General features: G+C 38.7%; 1 protein-coding gene across 1 annotated transcript; it reads left to right on the top strand.

The window, feature by feature from the left end:
• Positions 1-280: 280 nt before the first annotated feature.
• Positions 281-8,372, top strand: FN3KRP (fructosamine 3 kinase related protein). The gene is made up of 6 exons (XM_085298324.1): positions 281-469; positions 2,616-2,767; positions 4,448-4,539; positions 5,026-5,108; positions 5,496-5,618; positions 6,448-8,372. Exons 1-6 carry the CDS (start codon positions 329-331, stop codon positions 6,784-6,786), a joined length of 930 nt encoding a protein of 309 aa, XP_085154450.1. The 5' UTR covers positions 281-328; the 3' UTR covers positions 6,787-8,372.
• The last annotated feature ends 2,932 nt before the right edge of the window (positions 8,373-11,304 follow it).

Raw genomic sequence — 11,304 nt, 5'->3', positions numbered from 1 at the left:
GACTCCTCCCGCGCCCCGGCCATACAGCCAAGCCCTCGGCCGCTTTCTGCCACCAGCTCCCCCCACGGCAGACTCCTGACCCTAGCTAACCTCGGTCTCTCCGCCTCAGCCATTTCACAGCCCCCGCCCGCCGCGCAGGCGCAGTGCCGCCGCACGCGGGCGCCAGCCGCCTCGCGCAGGCGTAGTACCCCCACCCCTCCCCACACTGGAACCGTGCCCCTCCTCTCCTCTCCCCTCCCCGCCCCGCCCCGCGCAGGCGCAGTGCCCCCTCCCACCCCACGCGCAGGCGCAGTAGTGGCGGTGGCGTCGCGCTGATCCCGCAGGCAGCATGGAGGACGCGCTGAGGCGGGAGCTGGGCACATCCGTGCTGCGGCCTGCGGGGCACTCGGGGGGCGGCTGCATCAGCCAGGGCCAGAGCTACGACACGGACCGCGGCCGCGTGTATGTGAAGAGCAACTCCAGGCCGGAGGTGGGGGGCAGGGGCCGTGTGGCGGCGGGCGCGCGGGGGCCGTGGGCGCCGCGCTGGGGAGCCGGGCGGCGGCGGGGCCTGCCGGCCGCCCTGGGGCGCTGACGCTGCGGCTGCCGCCGCCGGGAGGGGCGGCCGTTGTGGGGCGGCTTCCGCCCGGGAACGCGTGGCGGGCGCTGCTGCGGGCGCAGCTCTCCGTCCTGGTCTGGGAGCGGCGATTCTGGCGCCCGGTGGCATCGCGCTCGGTGTTAGCTCCCCGGGGAGGTCCGCACTGACACGCCTGTGCCAGGCCACCTGCCTTGGGAAGGGCTCTGGTGCAAGCGGGAGATGTAAACTTATCCACTGATGAGCTGCATCTTTTCTCGTTTTAACAGACCCGGCGATTTCTGGCATATAACTAGCTTTTCTCAATAAATGGTATTTTCCATAACTAAGATTTTTTGCCTTGTTCTTTCAGTGTGGGATGCCAGCTACTGATAGCAGATAACTGCTACAGATAAGTGCAGTTGATAAATAAAATGCAAAATACAAAAAAAAGTATGGCATCCCTGTTGACAAAAGGAGAGCTCAGGTGGAATTTACTTTGAAAGCAGTTAATACTGGTGTCTGTCAAGGGAATGGTATCACTGGAAGGAGAAAGGGCAGAACTCGTATACACCTTTAGTAGAAAAAGAATGTTTTTAAAAGGATGTGTGCAACTGTATTTGTTCCACGTTTGCCTCCCCTTTCTGATCATATCAGGGACCTAGATGGAAAATAAAGTGCGCTGAGATGATAACACAAGTCCTGAAATGTTATTCTGCTTTACATTAGGCTGAAAATAGTTTAAATTGGTAGCAACGTAACAATTTTGCTTAAGCCTTTTAGGAGTGTGTATTTGGGTATACAGTCCAGCTAGGTACAAGATGGAACTTAGAAAAAAGATCTGGATAGCTCTTCTATTCAGCAGTCATTTAGTTTTCTATGCTTTTGCCTGTGCTTGTGGATTCTGAATGCTGATTAAAGCAAACTTTTCTAGACTGTATTATAATACTGTGCTGTGTGTGCAGCAGTGGATATGTATCAGCATTTTCTTTAGAAAACACATTTTTTTAAACTAAAGTTAACAACTGACTTTAATCTAGTATGAGGCTTTAGCTAGTGATACAGTATTTACTGATTTCCTCCCAACAAAGGTATCACATATCTCAGTAATTCAGCAGTTATTTATTCTTGATCTCCTATAGACTATAGGAATCCTATGTTAATCCAATGTTAATTGCAAATAGTTCTTTAACTATATTAGTGCTAAAATAGTGGTACTTTATTTCTATTTTGATGGCTGTATTTTCTTGCTTTTGCTTTTAGCAGATATTTTAGATTTCCCACATGCCCTCCCCTGCCACCTCTTCTCAGTCTTCTTGGGTAGTGTTTTTTCATATGACTCGTGCCACTGAGGTTAATGGAGCAACTCAGAGAACAGATTTTGTTCAACATGAATAACAGCTGCAGAAATAGATCCTAAATTCAGCATGTCCTCAAAGTGAATGCCTTTGGTAGTAGCTTGGGTTCTAAAGGCTTCTGTGTGCGAGTGCAGTAAGGGGCATTTGGCTACTATCACTGATATTCTTTTTCTCAGGTGAGGCAAAGGAAGTAGGCCAGAGAATATCATTCTGTGGACTGCATATTGGGCTGTCTTGAAGATTGGCAGCAGTTAGTTTTGCTATGTTACTAAGCAGTTTCTGTTAGGAAAGACATGAAGAACACGAAGACCGGTACCATCCATCTTTTAACTGGATATACATCATTGTGCTTATCTTCCTAGTCATTTGCTACATAATCCATTAATAAAATTATTGCCTACATTTTATATACATGCAGTTTGCACTCTCTGTATTGTGAGCAGATTCTCTGAGTTATTTCTATGATTACAGAGAATGTTAGAAACTAAGTCATTTCTATATAGTAAGCTTATGAAGTGAGATTCCTGTAATTCAGAAGTGGCTGTCAAGTCTGGAGGTGTGGATCTACCTATATCTCATACATACTGTAACTCACTTGCTCCTACTTTTTTGTTTAAAATTTACAGCCTTGATTGGTTTTGTAAGGGAGCTTGTTTAACTGTTGCTACTGTTCATAGTGACTGATGCTTTCCGTTAATATTTGGCAGGCTAGAAGAATGTTTGAGGGAGAAATGGCAAGTTTGGAAGCCATCTTGAAAACGCAGACAATAAAAGTGCCTAAACCCATCAAAGTTGTGGACCTCTCTGAAGGCACTACTCTGTTTGTGATGGAGCATTTGGAAATGAGAGGCTTAAACAGGTAAAAACCAGTATTATCATTGCTTACTTCAGCAAGAAAGTTTGACTGTTAGGGCAATTAAATCACTAATTTTCAAAATGCAAATCAATTTTAATGTATTCTTTTAAGCAAGTCAGGATAGATTTGGGAAGTTACACAGCAGAGAACTGTATAAAATACATCCCAATACTTCACCTAGCAAATCAGTCTTACATTGAGGGATTTTTTTTCTTTTTTTGTGGTGAGGAATTACTGATTTTCACAGTAAGGTTCTTGAGAATTGGGACTGGAAAATGACCTGCTGACCTGCTTGACCATGTGTTTTGTGTATTTTGGTTTGGTGCAAGAACCATTTCTTAATATTTCTTGGCATAAGCATGCAGAGGCACTTTCCAAAGAGAATACATTCTGTTTTAAATATTTTTAATAATTCTCATGTTGATTTTGATAGTTTAAAACATTTGGCCTATTTTTCCCTTCTCTGTGGCAAACTCTTGGGAAAATTAAATGTGATGAAGACTTCTCCCCAGTTTCATTATGGAGGTGGGCATGTCCAATTTTTCATCCCAATCTCAGGACTTCAGCAACTGGCTTAAAGATCTATTCCTTATCCTGCCCACTTGCAGAGTCTGTGACTCATGAAGAGCCCTCACTGAAATCCAGGAGAAAGGGCAGAAATCCTGTTGTATTTGTGCTGATTGAAAGGAAAAGTGTGCAAATGCAACCCTTGACATACAAATTTCACAGGATGGCTATGATCTTGGTTATCTATGGTTCTATGGATCTATGGTTAACAGAAGCAAAATGAAGAAATAACTTTGCCTTATATTCTAGTGCCTTTAGGGCAGAGAAAGATATTAAAGATCAGAGACAGGAAAAGGAGTGTACATGGGAAGCTGCTGGCTGCAAGAGTTACTTGTAATTATTGCAAGACTTTTCTGAACTGTATAGAAAGTTATCTTTTATTATAAAGAAATAAATAAATGAGGGCCATCTGAGTTAATGATTTTGAGAAGAGCTGGACATGAGATCAAGTACAAGAAGTGTATAAGCTCTTAAAATGTGAGGGGGTAAATTTCAACTGTCTTTGGAGATAGGAAGCTGCTGGAGAAGTAACAGGAACTTTGTGACTTTGTTCTGGCAGAGAGTAAGTGCAAATGTGTTTTCTCTTCCATCTTCTAGGCACCTGACATTTAGAGAGGGGAGACTGTAGAAAGCTAGAAACTAAGGTAGCTGAAAGGTTAATGGAAGTTTCTAGGGAGAGGGGGAGAAGAGAGAGAGAAAGAAAAGGATAAATCCTGCTTGGCTCTGTCTCATCAAGTCAGTTTGTCAAGGAAAAGTGCTTTATGTACTGCACGTTGTTTTCTTACAGATATCTTGCTGAAAGTTCGTATAGAATGAATATCACACAGAAATTAGAATCACTAGTGTCTCATTGCTTTTCAATTTAGGATCGCTGTTTGCTGTCACTTTGAATTAGTGTTTTCAGAAGTAGCTCTGTAAGTACATTTTGTTCTCTGCTAATACATAGTCTTTACAGGAAGAAGAGGTGTCTCTGACCTTAATGGCTTGAAAATTTACCTTGTTACAGATGTGGAACTTCTTTTGCATGCTTGATAAATGTGTCCAAGTAATTCCTTGTGTATCAAGAACTGGATTCATTCACCTTTTGGTGTTGCTAAGAATACTTTTGTTTCTTAGACATTCAGCAAAGCTTGGAACACAACTGGCTGATCTCCACCTTCACAACCAGCAGCTTGGAGAGAAGCTGAAGAAAGAGGAGAGCACAGTTGGTACAGTACACAGCTGTTTGCAAATTTAACTTAGTTAATAATAGCCTGCAAAGCAGTCAGTTCAAATAGCTTTTGTTATTTCAGAATAAGTTTGTCTTATTCCAGTGGAGATGTCATGAAAATAGATTTGGAGGAAAGACCTAGGCAGAGGGTTGTCTTATTTGCTTTTGTTTGTTCAGTTTGGATCCCTGTATGTAAACTGTTTGTTTGATTTGGGACCCTTGGGATCCTGAGCTAATGTTTCTGCAAGGATCTGATACTACCTCAGAATGTGGTACCTCAGAAAATTATAATGTAACTTTATATCAAGTTTTAAAATTACAAAACAGCAGCAACAAGTATTGTAATAAAAAGAACACTGAGGTGCAGTTCTTTTATTAGCAAAAAAAAAGAAAGTATTCCATTCCATAGTTTTTAAGGTCCATTTGCATTGCAGATATATAGAATCTTGTTTTTAGTGTTGGATTTTTGTCTTTGATTTGAAAGGTAAAGGTCAAGGGCAAATGGAAGTCCAGTTTGTGGATCAATTTGGTTTTCATACAGTTACCTGCTGTGGCTATCTTCCACAGGTAGGTTGTACTTCATTAGATTGATTAAAGTTTTAGGATTATGTTACTTTGCTTTGAGTGACACAAAGGGTCAAAATATTCCATAATGCAAATTCATTTATTTCTATGGAGTTATAACAACAAAAAGTATTGTTCAGCCTGCTAAGGACACGGCTGTGCTGGGTATCCGTATATATCTTCTTTCCTGTTTTTGTTACTGAGAATACTAGTTTTTCCCTAACTTAATTTTTTAAGGTATCTTTCCATTAAAAAATAGAAACATTTACTGTCCTGGATACTATCAATACAAAGGCTGTATTATCCTCCTAAGTTTTATTTGGAAAAGAAGAAAATCTTTCTTTTGTGTGGTATAGAACTAATATCTACTCTATGATCCTGTTCCTTCAGGTGAATGACTGGCAGAATGACTGGGTGACTTTCTTTGCCAGACAAAGAATCCAGCCCCAGATGGACATGATTGAAAAGAATTCAGGAGACAGGGAGGCAAGAGAACTTTGGGCAAAGCTTCAGGTAGGAGAATTTCACTCACTTCTCATTATAGTGATAGCTGGGTATCAATTGTTTAACATTTCTTTTATTAAAACAGAATTTCTGTCTTTTTGTTGGTATACTCCAGGATCTTTGATAAGAGACTCCAACTTTCAGGGTTTAAAACACCTTTTATTCTAAGGTATACTGACTTTTGCTACACCACCTATGCTAATACTCCAAAGTGAATGAATGCCAAATAGCACTTCGCTTTCCTACATGGGAAATACTGGATCAAGTTCACATTTCTTACTCCCTAGAATGTGTGCATGATGAGAAGAATTTATTAAAAATAGTGTCCTTCATATCATCTGTTTGGGTAATATTTGCCTCTAACTAAGTGACTGCAGCCTTACCTGTTTGGTTACTACTTCATAGGAATCACTTCAAGGTTGATAAGGGTTTTCCAATTTTTATTACTTTTATTTTTAAAACTGATTAATATTGCAGCACTGAATGCATTTTTATATTTTCATTTTTTTAATGACAAAGAGCAGTGGAACTTACTGCTATTGAGGAAAAAATATAAAACATAGTTGGTTAGTACAAGATGGAATCTAATTGTGTAATTTCTGCACATTAGGCTTGGCAATGGGACGGGCAATGACTGGATGACTAGTTATGTTAAAGTAGATCATCTCAGCATCTCTATTGATCAAGTCTCATACTGTTTCAAATTGCATTTTTTGTTAACTGGCTTTTAAGAAGTTTGAATTAATGCTCTGTAACCTTTGCATGTACATGGATAAAATGCTATAGTCACTCACTTTAAATTGTGTTACTGGTACGTCTCATTTCCCCCCTCCTGCAGCTGAAGATACCCAGCTTGTTCTGTGATACAGAAATTGTTCCAGCTCTCCTGCATGGGGATCTCTGGGGAGGAAATGTGGCTGAGGATGATTCTGGTCCTATTATCTTCGATCCCGCTTCTTTCTACGGCCATTCAGAGTATGAACTTGCAATAGCTGGGATGTTCGGTGGCTTTAGTAGTTCTTTTTACTCTGCTTATCACAGTAAAATTCCTAAAGCTCCAGGGTTTGAAAAACGCTTAAAGCTTTATCAGCTCTTTCACTACATGAATCATTGGAACCATTTTGGTACAGGGTATAGAGGATCTTCCCTAAACATTATGAGAAACCTGGTAAAATGACTTTCTGCTTAAGCAGAATACTTCCTATATTGCTTAAAAAATCCTATGCTTGGTGATGCAACTACAGGCGTGTAATTTTAAGATAGTTACTAAACCCTTGACCTTGTTGCATAGCTAAAGATCTAGAATCAATGAATCCTGCTGAATACCAAGCATGGTGTATTCATCCCTTTTTAGGATAGTTGGAGATAATTTTTAAAGAGGGAAATATCCAAACAAAGGGTTTATTCAGTTACATAAAACATCCATTGGTGTCAAGAAGGCATTGTACACTTGAGATTAGGTAAGTTGATTCAAATCAAGTCAAGGGTAAATAATTTGAAAGAAGCTCTCTGTTAGGGACCAATTGTGCTTCAGAGTAGAGAAATACTAGCTAAGGATTTGCATTCCCACTCTAATGAAAACCACCAATGGAGAAGTGTTTGTGAAATGGAAGATTGTCTTTCTGAGTTATTGAGCAGATGGCTAAAGAAGTTGCTCATAGTTTCCTGTTTTTTCCCCTTGTTCTGGATGGATTGCTCAGAATCATTCTGGTCTCTTCCTTTGCAGTTCTGTGCATGAAAACAATGTTAACAAAATATTTTGAAAGTCAACAAGAAAATTTTGTAAGAGGATCCATAAAAAGTGATTTGGACATTACATTTTGTTAATGAGGTTTTATGAGATGGAGACTGCTTCCTGTTCTGTTACAAAGCAGTGTGAGAATGCTTGTAAATTGTTCCGGGCATATGTATTTTGGTGCTTGACGGCATTGTTGTAGGCTGCTCTGTATTTGCCCGTCAGCTGACTTCCATCAGGAGCAATTTTGTTTTCACCAGAGCTAGCCCTATTTTCTTTTCTGGATTATGTTTTTGTCCGATAGGATGCAGACTTTCAGGTAAGACACTCTGCATGCATACATCCTGTGAAGATGTACTTACTAATATGAGCAAAAGATGCACTTTTTGACTGCCATTGTTGTTCACAGGATAATGCCATCAGATCATGGTATGGGCTTCACATAAATTTTCTATAATTCAGAGTACAGATGCTATAAGCTGACTTATTTTTCTTAGATCCCCAGGAAGTGCGTTTTCTAGCTCTTGGGATAAGAAACATGAAACCAAAGGAGGTTAAAATGTAGCTAACAGAACAGCTACTCTCCACCCAGGTCATAGAAATACTTAAAAGATTTCAAGCACAAAGTTGCAGACTAACTATTTCTTATCCTTGCAAGACAATACTATTAAAACTGTAACTCTCTTGTTTTTGGTATAGACTGGTAATGGTATTTCAGTGCAAGTGTGCCAGGTAGGTGAGAGAGATGCATGATTTCTAACATGAATTTTAAATGTTTGAGAATGTCCCCCTCCCCCCCCGCCTCTGAATATTGGCGTATTACTGAGTTTTTTTTTAGTTGCTAGTTTTGCAGTTATTTGGAAGAATTGTTAGCAATTCTAGAGAAGACTGTCACTTGATAAAACTTTCTACCCGTAATTCTATTAGTCTTTTAACTGGCTGTTTAACTTTTGGCTACAAAAAATTCTAAAGCTTTGCTCCACAGAATAGCTTTTACTTGTTGCTTAAATAAAAAGTTTCCCGGTTGATTATTGTTGTCTGTGTTTTCTGAATTAAAACCTTACAGCTCGCTTTCATTAATAAGAAGCTACTTGCCTCAGCCTGTTAAAGATACCTAGTTCATTAGATAGTCATGGTTAGCAAAGGTGTTGGTGGGAACTTGGTCATAGTTTTTAATCTGGAGCAGTGTGTCACTGAAGAAAATATACAACATGCTGTTCAATTTCAATATCTTTTGAGATCCTATCTGTCCTTTCAAACTTTATGTATGATACCAGCTATTAGGATATTGTAGATGAGATGTTATGTCCTTGTCCTATCACATTCACCCAAACTTAACATTGCTTAGTGTAACTGATAGAAGAAATGCTGTGGTGAGCAGTCGATTTGGATAGGTTCCTCTATTGTTCATATCCATATGCCCTTATAATAAAGTTAGAAGTTATTTAATAAAGTTATTTTGTTTACATATCTTCAATAAATTGATGTCTTTAGTGTACTAAAATGCACTAATTATTATATACACTTATTATCAGAAGATGAAAAGTGAAATGAAGGTGGATTTTTCTATTAATTGTTGACTGATAAATGGTAAGTCTTCAGAGCTCACCTTTTCCCAACAGACAAGAATCAAAATATTTTTGTGATTGTGTTGTATGCAGGTTATAAAAATAGGAACAGCTGTATTTAGGGCTTTAATTTTAGGGACATTAGGCTCATTGTTTTAAGCCATGTTGTGCTACAATTAAAAACGGAAGGCAAGTAAAGAATACAAATGGCCAACTTTACTGTATCATGGATCCTTTGGTTTTGAGTTCTCATAAATAACAATTGAATTGGACAATGGAGAAGAGGATAGGATAAGATCTTTTCTTCTGAAGGCAAGCTCCTGGCTGATTCTTATGAAGAAATTGCTGCAGTTCTGTAAGGTAATGTTTTCTTCCATAACATGTAATTCTGCACCACACTTTTGATTCTTCTTCTTAACTCCTTTATTGCATTCTGTGCTCTGCGCATGCCTTACATATTCAGAGTAATGAGATGGGACAACAGATGGAAACAGACAACTAAGGGGGGAGTTACCAAGCTCTCACATGCCTGTCTTTTATATATATATATAYACACACACACACACACACACAGAGTTATATATATATGTGTGTGTGTGTATATATATATATATATATGTATATACACACACATAGTAATATATATATATATATATAAAACTATTTTAATGCCAATAGTCTACTTTCTGTGTGCATGTTTAGTGTAAGGAGGAAAAAAAAAACCCCACAGCTGTTATCAGCATACTTGATTATCCTTGTTTTAACATAGTTAATCAAAACAAACAAGTATTATCAAGACTTGCCAGGTCTGACCAACACCATTTTTTAGGCTTCCAGAATTTATCCTTCTACTGTTAAAGGTTTTTATTTTAATATGCAAATGAAAAGTGAAATGATGCTATGTGCAGAGCATGACTGGGAGGAGAATTTTCTAGTATCTGTTTATATATATGTATGAAGGTTTAGTATATCAGACTGAGACACCTTGTCAGTGTCTTCATATATCTGCAATGTGAAGTCTTTTAATGACTTGGACAAACGTCTATGGGAAGTGAAAACAAAAGTCCTATGGTGTAGATAGTTTCATAGTATTTTTCTGTGATATTTTACCCTTTTTGTCTAAAGATGGAATTTTAAAACAGCATTAGCTTCAGACTATGCCTGCTGAAAACTGAAGTATAGTTAAGTCAGTCCTATGCACATTTGAAAAACTTCAGCCAAAAGAAATAGAAATGTCATTCCTTCAGCTCTGCATGGAGCCCACCTGTTTGCTGAAATAGTGTGTGCTTTTAGTTCATATATACCCTATGTATCAGTGTGATTTGTTGTTTTAATTCTTGTAGACTGTTGCCCTCATTGCAACTGCAACAACTGCCTGAAGATACGAATGTTAATGTCTAGTTTGTTTTCTTCCTGTTTTTCATCTTCACTGTTTTTTCAAAACAGATCTGGTGATTTTAACTAGTACTAGCCCGTTAATAGCAGAAATAAAAAAGAGTGGGAAGTGGTAATTTAATTAGCTTGTCTTGTAGATGCTGTTTGTGACAAAAGACTTAAGGAGAAAGTACACTTCTGTATTCTGGTAACTATTAACAACACCAGAATCAGAATGCTTTTTTTTTTCTTTTTTCTTTTCTTTTTTTTTCTTTGTAAGATAATATTGTAACAGATGATAGAAGCAGTTGTGAGCAAAACAAGAAAAAAGAGCCAGGAAATTAAAGAAGTCCACTACAAGCATAATCATGAAACTGGGTCTCAGTCAAAGAGCCCAACAATACTCGCATAAATAGTCTTTTATAATTCCTTGCCATCTTCTCACATTTCATTACTAAGCAATTAATATTTTTATTTGGTGATCTGGCCATGGTGCTCAATTGTTTTCGTTGCAAGATTTCATTTATGTACTAGTGAGCTTTTTTAAGCATTTCTGTTACTTAAAGCCTATTTAGGGCTCTTCTGAATTGTATTTCTAGTGTTTGAACACAAGATGTTTGAAGCTGCTTGACTGGAAGCAATGAGAAGCAAAATGTTGTTAGGAAATTAGGCCTTTCACCTATAGTTAGCTAGTTCAATATTGATCCAAAATGGAAGTAAATCAAGTCTTTTGCTATCTCTTGGCTAATCTATAAGTGATACAATATACTTGAATTAACACAGTCCTGTTTCTGATTTAACTACAAACAAAATGCCAGGATGGTCAAGGAAATTGGAGTTCGTAACTATTGGCATCCTCACTGGAAATCATAGGAGAGAAGTCCATGGCTTACTGGATGTAGAAATTTCCAGTTTAGCAGTAAAACTGGATGAAGGTCCTCTCTCCTTGTGTCTTTGTCCTTTGTCCTTCGCAAGTAAATAGAAGAATGAATTACGGCACTTTTCATTAAGCAGAATT

This window comes from Rhea americana, unplaced genomic scaffold (genome assembly GCF_003343005.1).
Source record: "Rhea americana isolate MKP2758 unplaced genomic scaffold, rheAme1 scaffold_138, whole genome shotgun sequence".
In the NCBI taxonomy this organism is placed as follows: domain Eukaryota; kingdom Metazoa; phylum Chordata; class Aves; order Rheiformes; family Rheidae; genus Rhea; species Rhea americana.
This window is presented reverse-complemented; position numbering and strand designations above follow the sequence as displayed.

Excerpts from the sequence above, each read along its gene's own strand:
- FN3KRP (XM_085298324.1), top strand. The coding sequence starts at position 329 with ATGGAGGACGCGCTGAGGCGGGAGCTGGGCACATCCGTGCTGCGGCCT. Across the intron at positions 4,540-5,025 it reads GAAAGAGGAGAGCACAGTTG|GTAAAGGTCAAGGGCAAATG; the intron begins GTACAGTACACA and ends TTGATTTGAAAG. Across the intron at positions 5,109-5,495 it reads GCTGTGGCTATCTTCCACAG|GTGAATGACTGGCAGAATGA; the intron begins GTAGGTTGTACT and ends CTGTTCCTTCAG.